This window comes from Sus scrofa, chromosome 7, assembly GCF_000003025.6.
Source record: "Sus scrofa isolate TJ Tabasco breed Duroc chromosome 7, Sscrofa11.1, whole genome shotgun sequence".
Taxonomy (NCBI): domain Eukaryota; kingdom Metazoa; phylum Chordata; class Mammalia; order Artiodactyla; family Suidae; genus Sus; species Sus scrofa.
Window position 1 is genome coordinate 52,950,756 of NC_010449.5, and position 17,314 is coordinate 52,968,069.

General features: G+C 45.9%; 1 protein-coding gene across 8 annotated transcripts in view; it reads right to left on the minus strand.

Annotated features, from left to right (window-relative positions):
* ZSCAN2 (zinc finger and SCAN domain containing 2) overlaps positions 1 to 7,252 on the minus strand; it is a 47,169-nt gene extending 39,917 nt beyond the window's left edge. For 7 of the 8 annotated variants that reach the window (XR_002345788.1, XR_002345787.1, XR_002345786.1 and 4 more), the window contains exons 1-2: positions 7,098 to 7,252; positions 4,574 to 5,087 (exon numbers count right to left, since the gene is read on the minus strand). Coding sequence is in view for 1 of the 8 variants with exons in the window: in XM_021098907.1 (XP_020954566.1) it covers positions 4,574 to 4,979 (406 nt within the window). In the remaining 7 variants the exon portion in view is untranslated. The remainder of the gene's footprint in view (positions 1 to 4,573; positions 5,088 to 7,097) is intronic. The other variant, XR_002345789.1, reaches the window with a different exon arrangement.

The window sequence follows — 17,314 nt, forward strand, 5'->3', positions numbered from 1 at the left end:
CTGAGAATTCTCCCAGGTCTAAGCTGCAATCTTATCTCTTCTTCCTTTCTAGATTTTGAAGTGCCCCTGGCTGTGTTCTGCCAAATTTGGGCTTGACCCACTATTTTGTTTTAAAATGAAAGCTTGGGAGTTCCCGTTGTGGCTCAGCGGTTAACGAATCTGACTAGGAACCATGAGGTTGCGGGTTCGATCCCTGGCCTTGCTCAGTGGGTTAAAGATCCGGCGTTGCCATGAGCTGTGGTGTAGGTTGCAGACACGGCTCGGATCCCGCACTGCTGTGACTGTGGCGTAGGCTGGTGGCTACAGCTCCGATTCAACCCCTAGCCTGGGAACCTCATATGCCGTAGGAGCAGCCCAAGAAATGGCAAAAAGACAAAAAAACAAGAAACAAAAATGAAAGCTTAGGAGTTTCTGCTATGGCACAATGGGATCAGCAGCATCTCTGCAGGTTTGATCCCTAGCCTGGCACAATGGGTTAAAGAATCTGGCATTGATGCCGCTTTGGCATAGGTCACAACTGTGGCTTGGATCTGATCCCTGGCCCGGGAACTCCATATGCTGTGAGGTGGCCAAAAAAGAAAAAAAGGGGGGGGGCAGTTTAGCTTGGCTTTCTCAAGGAAAGGCAGATAAGTCTGGCATGAAGCAGCTGTCTGCCTCCTTCATGTACCCAGCAGATGAACTGCTCCGCACCTGCACGGAGGCAGGAAGGATTCATTTCCTCATCCCAACAATACTTACTGGGTCCACTATGTGCAGGGCATTGTGCCAGGTGCTGTGAGAGGTTTAAAGAGAAGAAAGAAAAAAAAAAAAGACAGGTTCTTTGACTTTGGGGATATTATAGGTTCCTAAAAGAAAGAAGACAAGTCTTCATATAAATAGAAAACAAGATGCAGTATGATAAAAAGTCAAAACAAGAAGGAGAATCCGAATGTTCTCGGGGAGATGACTTCTGGCAGAGGTCGTCAGAGATGCTCTTAGGTGGAAGAGGAGACAGGAAAGAGGAGCTGGCAGTAAGGACAGCTTTATGGAGCAGGACTCCAAAGTCAGGAACTCAAAGACAACCAAGATTTTATCACATAGGGATGCACAAGGCCATTCCACATCAAAATTCAGGAGCACAGGTGGCTGCTGGAAAGTACAGGCTGTGTTCAAAAAAACAGCAAGATCTGGTCTGAATGGAACAAAGAGCTGTGGCAAGTGGTGAGTCAGGGGAGGACCAGCCAGGGGCTGTCTGGGCCACAGGCTGCAAGCAGAACAAACCAATCCTGCTTGATGTGGAGACACTGGGAAACTCAAGAAAACATTTGAGCAGGACAGTGCCTGACCACTAGGGGAGGAGTGGAACAGCTGCAATGAAGGGGAAGGGGCTGAAGGCAGGTTCCCTTTGCAGGCTGCTGCAAGACATCAGGTGAAATACAGAGAGCCTGAGTGAAGGCGGGGTATGGGGATGAAAACGTCCATGGGAAATGCAAAGAGAGATGAGCTTTACCACGTTAACCCATTAATTCATATCCCATCTCAACTGGAATCACAAGATATTTTAACTGTGAGCACCTAGAGGTGCCTGCTAGTCAAATATTAAACAACTGCTGTCTAACCAGGCCTTGAAATGCCCTGTGGTGGAAAAGTGCGGCCAAAGGTCCTGAGCTGGACAAACAGACTAGAGGTCAAGCGGTCTTATGTTGAGTAAACGTTTTGAGAAGGGATGGAGTTAACTGCAGAGGTTTCTCTTGAGCAATCACAAGGAAGGTCGGGAGCATGGGTTAAACAAATGCAAACCAACAAAGACAGCAATCAGGGCCCTGACAAACCCACTCAGTCTGGGACATTCCTCATCTGAGATGTCCCATGGAAGATGAATGGCACAAGGCCCCTCCAGCAAGCCAGACAGGGAGGGCTGGCACGGTGGGGAGCCTGTCATTGCCTCAGAGACACCAGATGAGACCTGCAGCCCTCCAGGCCTCTGCCCTCTCTTTGGTGTCTGATCCTGAGGTTCACTACAAACTCGCTACATCCATCAGGAGAAAAGTAAAGGTTTTTAATAGGTTGAGAGGTTTTTGCTTTTTTAAGTAGGAAGAATAAAAGTAAAAGTTATTTTTCAGGGTGAAGAAAATCGGGTACTTTGCTTAAAACAAAACCTGGGATCTACCAAACACAAACTCAGCAAACAGGCTGAGTTTGAATCCCGGCTCCATCACTAACCAGCTGTGTGACCTCAAGGAGGAGCTTGAACTTCCATTTCCACATCTGTAAAATGATGGATCCTTGCTAGCTCATGGGATTGTCAGTGAGATGGACATGGAGGTGCTCAGGGCAGTGCTGGGCTCACAGCAGGCCCCCCAAGACCCTTTATTCACATCTCACAAGTCCCTGGGCATTGTCACAATTCTGCCCCCAAACTACCTGCCCTTTCCAGCCTCTGAAACCTCCAGACTAGATGCCTCTGAGTTTGTCATCTTAGTCCTCATCAACATCCCCCCCCTTTTTTTTGCTTTGCTTTGTAGGGCCATATCCACGGCACATGGACATTCCCAGGCTAGGGGTCCAATCAGAGCTGCAGCTGCTGGCCTACACCACAGTCACAGCAATGCCAGATCCTTAACCCACTGAGCGAGGCCAGGGATCAAACCCATGTCCTCATAGATACTAGCTGGGTCTGTTACCGCTGAGCCATCATGGGAACTCCAGTATCAGTCCTATCTCACACGTGCCCAATCTCCGCCCCTGCCATCCCCAACTCAGCTCCACCCCCATCACTGCCCGCCCAGCGCCCAGCGTATAGGCGGCTTCCTGGCTGCTCTCCTACCTCCAGCCTCTTCCTACTCTAATCAAACCTGCATCCTGTTGCTAAACCCAGCTTCCTCTCATGCCCTTCGGGTTCTAATTTAGAACCTGCTGAGGCCAAAGACATTCAGTCCAAAACTCCACCCACCTTTCCCCTAGACTTTACTTCCGCCACCTCCTAAAGACACACTCTGCTAGAGTTCCCTGGTGGCCTGGTGGTTAAGGATCTGGTGTTGTCACTGCTGCAGGCATGGGTTCAGTCCCTGGCCCGGGAACTTCCCCATGCTGCAGGCACAGCCAAACACAACAACGACAACAAAAAAAGGCCAAACCAAAACAAAAAACACTTTCCACTCCCATCAGCTAGGCTCCCTTACTGTTACCCAAACCATCCTACGCTGGCCCACCCTTCCGAGCCTCTGCTTAGCATAGCTCCGCTGGGGTGCCACACCCTTCCCTGCCCTGCGCCCTCCCAAAACCTGCTCCAGCTTCGACACCTGCTCAGGCTTCACGTCCTCCAAGAAGCCTTCTCTGACTTCTCCTCTCCTCTCCCCACTCCTTTCCCTGATCTTCACAGTTCTCATCAGCAAAAAGGTAGCCATCACTTCCCACGAGTCCTGAAACAGTCCTAGGGACCCAGGTAGGTCCCAATATCTGGTGATAGGGAGTCCAATTGACAAGTGAAGACCAGAATGGAGGCAGAGCAGTCAAGTGGCATGTGTGGACCCCACAACGTATTAATAACACAAGAGATGTTATATTTTGTATATATGTATATGTATATATGTATAAATATAAATATATGTATATATTTTTAGGACCGCACCCTTGGCATATGCAAGTTCCTAGGCTAGGGGTCAAATTAGAGCTACAGCCGCCAGCCTATACCACAGCCACATCAACATGGGATCCGAGCCGCATCCGCAACCTACACTGCAGCTCACAGCAATGCCAGATCCTTAACCCACAGGGTGACGCCAGGAACTAAACCTGTGCCCTCATCGATACTAGTTGGGTTTGTTTCCACTATACCACAATGAGAACTCCAAGAGACAAATACATCAACTGTTGCAAAAAGAGCACTCAAGTTTGGAATTAATCTTTTTTTTTTTTTTTTTTTTTTGTCTTTTTAGGACCGCACCCACAGCATATGGAGGTTCCCAAGCTAGGGGTCTAATTAGAGCTATAGCTGCCGGCCTACACCACAGCAACTCAGGATTCGAGCCACGTCTGCAACCCACACCACAGCTCACGGCAATGCCAGATCCTTAATCCACTGAGCGAGACCAAGGATCGAACCTGCAACCTCGTGGTTCCTAGCTGGATTTGTTTTCGCTACACCACTATGGGAACTCCAAAAATAATCACTTTTTTAAGAAAAAAGGACTTTTTTTTTTTTAACTGCTAGAATGTAAATATTTAGATGTTTATTGTACAACAGGGTGAAAGTGCCAAGGAGTGATTTTTGGGGTCTTCAGCCCCTGCCCCTACAAAACTCCATCACTTTCCCAACCATTCTAAAGAAACACAGAAGTAAAAAGTGTGTTAACTAAATGCAGCTTCATGAGTAGACCTCTTAAGCCACTCTTATCCTGAGATCCTGGGACTGTCACTGCACATAACCAGGGCACTGTGGGATGACAATGTGCTGACTGCCTGCAGACAGAGTAGAGGGGTGGGGCTGACCCAAACTCAGTCCTGGTATCACCTTCTCCTCCTCCGCAAACACCACACTCCTCCATCTCAGAGGGGCGCTCCCACTCCCTCCCTATGAGGTTCCGCATCTCACCACTGTCCCGAAGAGTCTGGGTCAGGTCTTCCACCAGGGCCACCGCCTCCTCGCTGCTTTCGGGGCGGTGCTCTTGCAGCCAGGCCTGAATCTCCTTTGGCAGCATGGTCAGCATTTGCTCCTTGGTGTGGACTTCTGGCCTCAGCCAGCGCCGACAGAGCTCTCGAAGACGGCCAAGGGCACCCTGAGGCCCTCCGGCCCCCTCCTCGTGGGGGCTGCCCTTGCCAGCACTCTGGGCGAAGGGCTCGGAATCAGGGCCGTCCTCCTGCAGCACAGCTTCCTGCACCCAGGAGTCATCCTCCAGGATCATGGTAGCAACCTCCTCTTCCTGCTCGTCTTCCTCTTGAGGCACCTGGACTAAGGGGCTCAGAGGATTGGTTACTCTCGGTACCTCTGAGGCCATCATCCACGTTCTCTGGGGAATCACTCAGGCTTCTAACCTTGACCTTCAGTCTTCTCCAGCCCAGCTCTCTGAGAAGATAGATCCCTCCTCAAATTTCAATAAGGTGTCTGGCTAAGAATGAGAAAGAGAACTAGAATCAATACGCAATCTGTCCTAAAGCAATCTAACTCATAGCGGCCCAGAACAGGTCACCAAGTGATTCATACATCCGCAAGTCAATAGAAGTTTCCTGACCTTCTAAAAGGAAAAATGGCTTATTCCTGAGAATACCTCTATAACACAGGAAGTTAAGAAGAATCACAAGCACAAAAAATACAGTATTTTTCTTTCCCAAAGATGAAAGCATGAGCATCAGAAATTCACAGTCCTCCCACGAACCCAGGACTGACTTATCTTGCCCTAAGTCAGTTCAGACTTACTGCAGAGAGGGTGACCTTGCCCTAACATACAACTCAATCACACAACCTCACTGACCACCTAATAAGTTGAGATAATAACACCCAGCCTTCTTATCTGAAGGGGTCATCTGAAGGATTAGCAATGGTTCAAATGTCAAGGCACTTTGAGCCTCACTGGAAGGAAGGCAATTATCTCAATTGCTTTATTACCATATTTTATTTTATTTTTTATTACCATATTTTAAACCATGAAGTTTTAAAATGGTCATACTCTTAGATCCGGCCTTGGCCCTTCAGGAATTTATTTTTTTTAATCATCTTTGCAAACAGAAATTTGTTTGAAGGATGCACAACCATAACATTGTTTCTAAAAACAAACCCCAAAGAAAACACCTGACACCTTAAGAATCCAGCAACAGGAGAAGAGTTAATAAATTATGACACATGCATACAGTAAAATGTATTAAAAACTATGCTGGAGTTCCCGTCGTGGCGCAGTGGTTAACGAATCCGACTAGGAACAATGAGGTTGTGGGTTCGATCCCTGCCCTTGCTCAGTGGGTTAACGATCCGGCGTTGCCAGTGAGCTGTGGTGTAGGTTGCAGACGCGGCTCGGATCCAGCGTTGCTGTGGCTCTGGCATAGGCCGGTGGCTACAGCTCCGATTCAACCCCTAGCCTGGGAACCTCCATATGCCACGGGAGCGGCCCAAGAAATAGCAACAACGACAAAAAGACAAAAAAAAAAAAAAAAAAAAAAAAAAAAAACTATGCTGATGTAATAATGACTACTTTTAGGGCTTTGGGAGGGTAACTGAGAGGGGTGTTTCAAAGAAGCTAGAAATGTTCCAGATCTTGATTTGACAATGGTTGCATAAGCGTGTACATATTAAAGATCTGTGCACTCTGCTGTATGTATTTTAAAATATTTTTAAAATTATGCTCCACAAGAATTATTAATCATTAATGATTTAAGATAATCCTCATAATATAAAATAAATGGATTAAAAACAAACCTGGCAAGGCAGAAAAACCAGACACAGTATGACCCCAATTCCTTTTAGAAAAGAACATATATACACAAGGAAAAAAATATGTATAGAAATTCTACAAAACGTTGACAGCAGTGAAACTACAAATTCTTTAAAATAAAGACTAAAAGGCAAAAGTTATTTTTAAAAATCATCACATCATAAATATTCAGATAACGCTCCTCCTCCCCCAAGAAAAGAAAATAGGGAAGGAAAAAGTTTTTTAAAAGAAAAAGAAAAGCTAGTGGAAACACCGAAGATCTCAATGTGCATTTACCAACTGGCGAGAAGAAACACAGGTATAACACCACTCTTTAATCTGGGAGCCCGGGAAACCGTTTTTAATCAGTTTAATTCGCTGCTTGACCCGGAGCAAGACACGCCCCCTCTGAAGCTCAGTTTCCCCATCCGTAAAATGAGGGGCTGCGCGGGATCGCGTCCAATGTGCCTTCCAAACCCTGCGACCAAGGCTGGACGTTCAAAGAGCTCACTGATAGGGAGAAGAGTCCACATCTCGTCGGTCTCTCAGCGGACCCCGCGCCTAAACCGGGACAGCTGGGCGCGCGGGACGCGGACAGCGCCCCCAACGCCCCTCCCCCAGCAGGGCTGCCCGCACTGGCTCCAGGCCCGTTATTCCCTCGCCTCGGGCTACTTCCTCGGCCGCGTGGCTCCAGCCCTGTCTCTCCGGGCTCACCTCTCCAGAGACCAGATCCTGCTCCTGCAGTCCCTCCGCGCGCAAAAGCGCCCCCGGGCACTGCCCGGCCCCTCCGGAGTTGCGGCGGCTCAAGCCCGAGGGGCACCGAGAACAATGGACGGGAGAGGCCTGCCCCCCACCGCGCTCATTGGCCACCGAGAACGGCCCCTGGAAACTCTCCTTTTCTACTGGCGGATCCGGGCCCAGCCGGGTGGCGGGAGGGAGACTGGGCCGAAGGCATTGTGGGAGATGTAGTCCACCTGGCAGACGCCCGACCCCGCCAAGGAACGGAGTTTGGGCTTGATAGCCTGCGCTGTGCGGGAGGGCCAGTGGCGGGACAAGCGGTTGACTGCAAGTCAGGCAACCTAGTGTGGACCAGAGCTGTGACCCGGGACAGGTCATTTCACTTCTTTAAGTCTTCCAGTTGTCTGCAAAAAAGGAAAGTTGGATGGAAGAGAACTGTGAACTGTGAACTGTGTGGCAAGTAGTATTGTAAGGCCCCTCGACGGCCGAAAGCAGTGCTTGAGCTGGAAAGGAATCTTCACCAGAGAAACCCCTTCTTGTGAGGCCGGCGCCCCTCCCCCAACTTGCAGATCTACTCTCGCACCTGGCTGTTGCACACCCCTTTGTTCCTGCGTCTGGAGGAAAGCCCTGTCTCGCCTCTTCTGCCGCGCACCTCCGATTCTTTCTTCATCTCCTTTTGTGTGGAACCTGCTTAGGCAGAGACACCGCCCGTGGCACACCTGCTCCATGTCTCCATTTTAGTACCTATCCCAGTGTTACTTATTGTTAATCTCAGCACTGGGAGGTGAGAATGGGAGATTAGCCTCTATTGTGATGTTCCCACGGTTGGCGCTCTTGAAGAATGGCTGCTCCATCACCATATGACAACAGGTGAGTAACTAACTGCCTGGAAACCCAAGGGGAAAATATAAGAATGAAGAGAAAGACAGTAATGGTTTGTGATAGAACAATCTGGTGTTTTTGTACAGAACAATTTTTGGGGGCACCCACAATCAAGTGACTGCATTTAATTTTCATTTAAATTTCACGTTCATGAAAATTTAATGTTCATTTCATGAGTGTTTGAGAAATGTTTCATGATTATTAGTGGGTTTTTTTTTTTTTTTTTTTTGTCTTTTTTCTATTTCTTTGGGCCGCTCCCTCGGCATATGGAGGTTCCCAGGCTAGGGGTTGAATCGGAGCTGTAGCCACCGGCCTACGCCAGAGCCACAGCAACGCAGGATCCGAGCCGCGTCTGCAACCTACACCACAGCTCACGGCAACGCCAGATCGTTAACCCACTGAGCAAGGGCAGGGACCGAACCCACAACCTCATTGTTCCTAGTCGGATTCGTTAACCACTGCGCCAGGACGGGAACTCCTATCTTCCAATTTTTTTAATGGAATATACTCATAAACGCTCTTAGTATATTAAGAAAATGGTTTTTTGTCACAAAAGTTGCTATTATTTTTCTCAGTTTACTGTTCCCTTTTTGCTGTTTTTTTACATGTCTATGCTCTCCAAATTGTCAGTCTTGTCTTTTCATAGCTTCTGAATTTTTTGTCACTCTTAGAAAGTTTTTTGCACTACTCCGAAGATTATTTGAATTTCACGAATTTTTCACTAACTAACCTCTTGAACTAATTTAAGTATAAAGATGCAAAGCGAGGTTCAGCAGTTGAGTGCTGCATACTTGGTAGGATAGCATCTTAATTAGCCCAAAGTGACTACATGCAAACAGCACCACCTCCAGGCTGGCCTGAGAAGTCTGCACTGAGATCCTGGATGCAGAATTCCCAGCCACGATCTCTCCAATGACTAGCATTCCTAGACAACAAGATCTCCAAAATGATTGAGGATGATAATTCTTGGACACGATCCTGTATTAACAAAAATTTGTTTTTCCACTTTTCCATTCGCACTGGGAATGGAATTTACACAAAAGGGAAAATATTTGTTTGGTTGGGGTGGGAGGTTAGGGGGTCGGATATAGCCGAAAGCTCCCAGCAGCCTAAGAGTTCCTTTTCCTCTGCTCCTATCCCAAGCCAACCCATGACCACAAGAAACTGGCACTATGTTGTCACAGGAGAATCCTGGAACTGGCCATGTCTGTCCTCTGCCTTATTCTCTGAGAAGTCGGCCCTGGCCAATGTCAGCTTCCCCCTTATTGAGATAGAGAGCAAATCACATTTAAAACAAATTCCTTGTTGCCATTGTGGTTCAGAGGGTTAAGGACCTGACATTGTCTCTGTGAGATTTCAGGTTCGACCCCCAGCCTTGCTCAGTGGGTTAAGGATCCAGCATTGCCATAAACTGTGGCATAGGTCACAGATGCAGCTTGGATCTGGTGTTGCTGTGGCTGTGATGTAGGCCGGCAACTGCAGCTCCAATTCCACCTCTAGCCTGGGAACTTCCATATGCCTTAGGTTCGGCCCTAAAAGAAAAAAGAAAAAAAAAAAAAAAAAAAAGACCAATCCCTGGCATAATGGTCCTGGTACCCAAGCCAGTGCCCTAAGACCAGCTTGGGACAGTGAGCGAGCCCAGACACAGCCCAGTTCAGCGAATAGGGTTGCTCCTCCAAATGATGACAGAGGCTCTGATCTACTAGTGAGCACTCTTGGTTCGAAGCGTCAAAGGACTATTCCAGTTAATTTAAAAGGAACTTATTGAAAGAATGTCAGGGAGCTTACAGAGTACATGGGAGCTGAACCATCAAGCTTGAAAATAGTTAAGGACTAGAGTTCCCTGGTGGTTCATCGTTAAGAAGCGGTATTGTCACTGCTGTGGCTCAGGTTGCTACTATGGCTTGGGTTTAACCCCTGGCCTGGGAACTTCCATATGCCATGGATGTGGCCAAAAAAAAGAGGAAATAGTTAAGGACCAAGAAAAAGAGTAAGGCCCCCTAAAACCACAGCAGCAATCTCTTAGCAGAAACAACCGGGTCTGCCCACCCCAGAAGCCCTGGTGATGCTCCAGCCATCTCTGTTTGTCTGCCTTCTTCTCAAGGTTCCAAGACAAGGGAAAGTGCTTTTGGTTGAGTCTATCAAGCCTGCTCCCTGGACCCACCAGGATGAGGGGGGATTGGATAGAGCTCCTAGATTTCCCTACTAATAACCCCCACAAAGGTAAGTTCTCCAATCTGGAGATTGAAGGCCTCCGGGAAAAACTGGACAGAAACCGCATGTGTCACTACTTGTCTTTAGATGCTGAGCAAGAAGGAAACGCCCCAAGGAATGCTCAGCCTCAGGCCTTTGGGGAGCTCCCAGCTGATCTCAAGGTGATGGGGATGATAAAGATGGGGACGGGCAGATCCTGCTTTCCAGTCACCTCATCACCGTCAGGGCCCACAGCATCTGAGCAGATGAGCCCCCGCATTGAGGCAGGGGGGCCTTTGGGCCTTGAGGATGCAGGAAGGAACTCCCCCTCGCCAAGACCCCCATCATTGCTTAATCCAATCTACTTCCTCAATGACAGAACACGGTTGTACGAAAGGTGTGTCCCATTTTTGCTAATTATACCCCAGAGCCTGGCCACTGAGTGTGATTAGGAAAAGGGACAGTGTTGTAGGCATACCCGTCATGGCTCAGCTGCTAAAGAACCTGACGAGTATCCATGAGGACAAGTGTTGGATCCTTGGTCTCGCTCAGTGGGTTACAGATCTGGCGTTGCCGTGAGCTGTGGTGTAGGTTGCAGACAAGGCTCGGATTTGGCATTGCTGTGGCTATGGCCTAGGCTGGTGGCTACAGCTCCAGTTGGATCCCTAGCCTGGGAACCTCCATTTGCCTAAAAAAAATAAAATAAAATAAAAAAGGGACGGTGTTGTAGGATGCTGTAAGACCAGCCTAAAGAGAAGCGAAGGACTAAAGAGGGGCTTCATCATAGGAGTGACCAGACAGCAAGAGAAGCTGGAGAACAGGGTCAGGGAGATGTTTATTTTACAGAAGGAAGAGTGAACTGGCCCAGGAAGTGTCACTGAACAATTATGAAATTAAGCAAGTACATGACACATACCCTTGTGAAAAGAAGAGCTAGAGTGGGATTTCTTTTTAGAATGGAATTTTTTTTTATCCCCCAAGATCAGTATCATTTCCTGTTTTGTTGTTGTTGTTGTTTGTTTATTTGTTTTTAATAAATAGTTTGCATTTAGTGTGGCAGAGGGACACCCTTTGAACCTCATGTTGTCCCTTGGGGATTCGGGCTTTTCTCCTTCTCTGCTGGCCTGTGCTGGTCTGAGCTCCTCTGGCCCCCTTTGTGCCAAGGAGGAAAAATTTACAACCTCCGGCCAGTTCCCATGCCCTGTTCTGAACTGCTCTATTCAAGGATATTTCTGGGAAGACCAAGTGTGCTCTGGGCTGGACCAAATGACTCTGGAGGCAGCCTTAGTGTGGGAAGTGCTTGCCAAGACACAGAGGCACGCGTCACGCCAGGGGTGGCTTGAGAGGGAGGGGTGTTTTCGAGATCTAGCTCCATAATCTTCAGTGTCTCCCAAGCTAATACAAGTAAAGACTAATTATAAAAATAGAAAGAGGCGTTCCTGTTGTGGCTTAGCGGGTTAAGAACCCAACATAGTGTCCATAAGGATGCGGGTTTGATCCTTAGCCTCGCTCAGTGGGTTAAGGATGGGGCCTTGACACAAACTGTGGCGTAAGTTGCAGATGCCGCTTGGATCTGGGGTGATGCCGTGGCTGGGATGTAGGCTGGCAGCTGCAGCTCTGATTCCATCCCTAGCTGGGGAATTTCCATATGCCACAGGTGTGGCCATAAAAAGAGAGAAAAAAAAAAAAAAAAGGAATAAAATGTGGCTTAGGATCCAGCATTGTCACTGTTGTGGCACAGGTTCAATCCCTGGTCCAGAAACATGCTGTGGACACAGCCAAACAAACAAAAAAGAAGTAGGTCAGAGTTCCTATTGTGGCTCAGGATTGAGAACCTGAGTAATATCCATGAGGATGGCAAGCCATGGCCTCACTCAGTGGGTTAAGGACCTAGCGTTGCCATGAGCTGTGGCATAGGTTGCAGATGTGGCTTGGATCCAGTGCTGCTGTGGCTGCGGTATAGGCTGGCAGCTGCAGCTCCTATTTGACCCATAGTCTGGGAACTTCCATATACCTCAGGTGGGGTTGTGAAAAGAAAAAAAAAAAAGAAAAAGAAAAAATTTAAATATGTGCATGTTTGTACACACCACACACACACACAGTCCCTAGGCTGCTTAGTTCTTAGGCAAAAAAATTATCCCTAGAATATTTAGTTGACTATTGGAAACAGATAAAAAAAGGTTTTTTTTTGGAAGCCTCTAGTAAAAGGCATGCAAAAGAGGCTATAGAGCCTAATTTGCCTGTCAAATCAGATTACTGCTTCTAAAATAGTCCTTTACAAAATGATCAAAGTCGCTAACTATGAAATTTACTGAGCCCCATGACCTGGGAGGTAGAGACATCCCCAGGGAGTGATTTGGTGCCATAGACTTTCCCCTAACGGGCTTTTTTTTTTTTTTTTTGTCTTTTTGTCTTTTGCCTTTTCTAGGGCCGCTCCTTCGGCATATGGAGGTTCCCAGGCTAGGGGTCTAATCAGAGCTGTAGCCGCCGGCCTACACCAGAGCCACAGCAACACGGGATCTGAGCCGCATCTGTGACCTACACTACAGCTCACGGCAACGCCAGATCCTTAACCCACTGAGCAAGGCCAGGGACCGAACCGGCAACCTCATGGTTCCTAGTCGGACTCGTTAACCACTGCGCCATGACAGGAACTCCTCCCCTAATGGGCTTTTACTATAGCATTTCACATGATTTACACACATACACACACACACACACACACACACACCTTGAATTTTTTTAAATTCTAAAACTAATGCATTCAGAAGTCAGAAGGAAAAATAAAGATGTATTTGAACACACAAAATTAAAAACATCTGCAAAGCGTAATAGGCCATAAATGAAGTCAAAAAAGAAATGGCAAAGTGGAGGAAATGTTTCTAACATGTGTGACAAACCAAGGGTTAAAGGTTAATTTCTCTTTTCTTTTTTTTGGCAGTGCCCACGGCATGTGGAAGCTCCCAGGCCAGGAATGGAACCTGCACTAAAACAGCAACCTGAGTCACTGCAATAACAATGCTGGATCCTTAACTCACTGTGCCACAAGGGAACTCCAAGGGTTAATTTCTAATTTACTATGGGTTTATACAAATGAGTATGAAAAAGACTGAGAACTCAATAGGAAAGTGGGTAAAGGATAAGGATAAAAATAGGCAGGTCACAGAGAGAGAGAGAGAGAGGGAGGGAATTCCCCTTGCGGCTCAGCAGTAACAAACCCAGCATATATCCATGAAGACTCAGGTTTAATCCCTGGCCTTGCTCAGTGGGTTAAGGATCTGGCATTGCTGTGAGCTTCGGTGTAGGTTGCAGATGCAGCTCGAATCCTCCATTGCTGTGGCTGTGGTGTAGGCCGGCGACTACAGCTCTGATTGGACCTCTAGCCTGGGAACTTCCATATGCCACATGTGGCCCTAAAAAAACCAAAAAAAAAAAAAGGGGGGGGGAGAGGAAACTCTCAACCCCACCAATAATTTTTCAAATGCAAATCAAATATAAATGCCATTTTCTGCTATGGTATTGGCAATTTAAGATTTTTTAAAATCAAATAGTTGATTTACAGTGTTCTGTCACTTTCTGCTATATAGCAAAGTGGCCCAGGGCAAAAAAAAATTAAGTGTCATAATACACAGTAGTGTTGACAGTGAGGAAAATAATTCACTCTCCTACTGTTCGTGGTAGTATAAATTGGTGCAGTCATTTTGGAAGGATAACCAGTAATTTCTGTTGCTAGGAATATAGCCTATAGATATTTTAAAATGTCAAGATATTTATAAGAAATATTTATAACAAAAATGTGAGATAATTTCAATTTTTTTGGCACGTGGAAGTTCCTGGACTAGGGATCAAACCCATGCCACAGCAGTGACCCTAGCCACAGTAGTGACAATGCTGGATCCTTTAACTGCTAAGCCACCAGGGAACTCTGAAGTAATTTAAATTTTTATAGATAGACACCTAGATAAATAATGTATGGAACATATTTCCTTGGAATTCTATTCGCTTTTTAAAAATGAGGTTGATCTCTATCTGCTAATATAGAAAGATCTCCAGGTGGGTGAAAAAGCAAGGTGTAAAATGGTATGCATATAGTATGATGTATTTTGTGAAAAGAAATTTAATATATATGCCAAGAGATAACCTAATAAATTTTTCTTTTTGCCTACATGAGAAAGTGTGAATGGTGATTAGATTTACCAAGAGGTACTAAAAAATAGGATCGAGATTTTTTTACTTTTAATGTTATACTTTCCTAAAATGTTTAACATTTTACCACGTGTGTGCCTTTATTTTTTAATAATAATAATGTTGAGGAATTTTTTGCTGTTTCCTCTTAAAACTTTTTGTATTAAAAAAAAAAAAAAGGGACTTCCCGTTGTGGCTAGGTGGTTAATGAGTCTGACTAGGAACCATGAGGTTGCGGGTTCAATCCCTGGCCTTGTCCAGTGGGTTAAGGATCTGGTATTGCTGTGAGCTGTGGTGTAGGTCACAGACAAGGCTTGGATCTGGCGTGGTTGTGGCTCTGGCGTAGGCTGGCAGCAACAGCTCTGATTTGACCCCTAGCCTGGGAACCTCCATATGCCATGGGAGCAGCTCTAGAAAAGGCAAAAAGACCAAAGGAAAAAAAAAAAAAGATTGAACAAGGAGTTCCCGTCGTGGTGTACTGGAAACAAATCCAACTAGGAACAATGAGATTGCGGGTTCGATCCCTGGCCTCGCTCAGCGGGTTAAGGATCCGGTGTAGGTCACAGACGTGGCTTGGATTTGGCTTTGCTGTGGCTGGCAGCAACAGCTCTGATTAGACCCCTACCCTGGGAACCTCCATATGCCACAGGTTCAGCCCTAAAAAGGACAAAAAGACAAAAAAAAAAAAAAAAAAAAAAGGCAATAGGAATTTTCATTCATTCTGGTGGGAATGCAAAATAGTAGAGCTATTTTGGAAGATGGTTTGGTGGTTTCTTAAAAAACTAAACATAGTCTAGGAGTTCCCATCATGGCTCAGTGATTAACAAACTTGACTAGTATCCATGAGGATTTGGGTTCAATCCCTGGCCTTGCTCAGTGGGTTAAGGATCCAGTATTACCATGACATGGGGTATAGGTTGCAGATGTGGCTCGGATCTGGCATTGCTGTGGCTATGGCTTAGGTCAGCAGCTACAGCTCCAATTCAACCCCTAGCCTGGGAACCTCCATATGCCTCGAGTGCAGCCCTAAAAAGACAAAAGACAAAAAAACAAAAAACAAAAAAAAAAAAAAAAACCCTGAACTTAGTTTTACCATATGATCCATCAATCACACTCTTTGGTATTTACCCAAAGGAGTTGAAAACTTAGGTCCACCATAAAAACCTGCCCAGAGATGTTTATAGCAACTTCATTCATAATTGCCCAAACTTGGAAGCAACCAAGATGTCCTTCAGTAAGTGGGTGGATAAATAAGCTGTGGTCCATCCAGACAATGGGATCTGATTCAACACGAAAAAGAAATGAGCTATCGAGCCAGGGAAAGAAACAGAGGAGCCTTAAGTGCATATTATTAAGTGAAAGAAGCCAATTTGAAAAGGTTACATACTGTGTTATTCCAACTATATGACAGTCTGGAAAAGGCAAAACTATGGAGAGAGTAAAAAAGATCAGTGGTTGCCTGAGCCTGGGGCCAGGGAGGACAGGAAGGGATGACTAGGTGGCGCACGGAAGATTTTTAGGGCAGTGAAAAGCCTCTATATGGTATTATAATGAGGGACACATGTCATTAAACATTTCTCCAAACTCCTAGGACATGCAGCACCATGAGTGAACTTGAAGGTAAATTTTGGGCTTTGGTGATTATGATGTGTCCTTTCGCTACTTATAACAAATGTACCACTTTAGTGGGGGGATGTTGATAATGGGAGAGGTTGTGCACATGGCGGGGTAGAGGATGTACAGGAAATCTTTGTACCTTCCTTTTAATTTTGCTGTGAACTTAAAACTGCTCTTAAAAAAATTGTCTTCAAAAACAAAAATAATTTAAAAGTCATAGTAGCTCATTGTACAACTACAGGTGTGATAAATTCATTGAGTAATAAAAAAAGAAAAATAAATAAATAAAAGTCATAGTAGTATACCATTGTACACCCTTTAGGAGAAAAAGATATTTCTATCAGAACAGAACAAAAAAACAGTAAAGGGATATATGCTTACTGTTGAAATTTGGAAAATACAGAAAAATTTTAAAAGGTAATAAAAACATGTATAATCTCAGCCTCAGTGTAACCTGTTATCACTGTGGTGGATTTCCTTTCATTCTTTTTTCTGTGCATATGAATGTGGCCAATAGGAAGTGTCCACAACAATCAGGATGCTTTTAAATTTTTCCGAAGTAAATGAAACTAAAACTAGTTCTAGCTTCTAACTACTGAATTAACCAATTCCCTACTTCTTGGAGCTTCCCCTTCTCCTGGACTGCTCAGGACCCTGGGGTTTGTGTAAACCCACAAAGGAATCCTATGGACACCTTCCTTCATCAGTGGGAGAAAAGCCTAAAGAGCCCAGAGTCCGGATGGTGGCTGTTTCTGCAATTGCTCTTCATCACCACAAGGTGTCACTCTCCGACGCCCCTGCACCGAAAAATTGCGGTAACATTGTAGGCCAGTCCTTCAGACTTAGGCCTGTTAGGTGCTTCCACTCCCTTAGCACCAGGAGGCTTTTACTATTTCCCAAGGCCTCATGCTTGGTGCCCAACCTTTTCAGGCCCCACCAGTTTCAGTGTATTGCTTAATTTTTAATTTTATTCATAATATTTTTGATGTCTACAAGTTTTCTCAAGTTGTAATTATTTTAAGATTAAAAGAATATTTTTAACTGAGGTAAAATTTATATGCAATGAAATACACAGATCTTTTTCTTTATCTTTTTAGGGATGCACTCACAGCATATGGAGGTTCCCAGGCTAGGGGTGAAATTGGAGCTGTAGCTGCTGGCCTACACCACAGCTCACAGCAATGCCGAATCGTTAACCCACTGAGTAAGGCCAGGGATCGAACCTGCGTTCTCATGTATGCTATCCAGATTCATTTCCACTGAGCCACGATGTTGCTGTGGCTCTGGCATAGGCTGGCAGCTCTAGCTCCGATTAG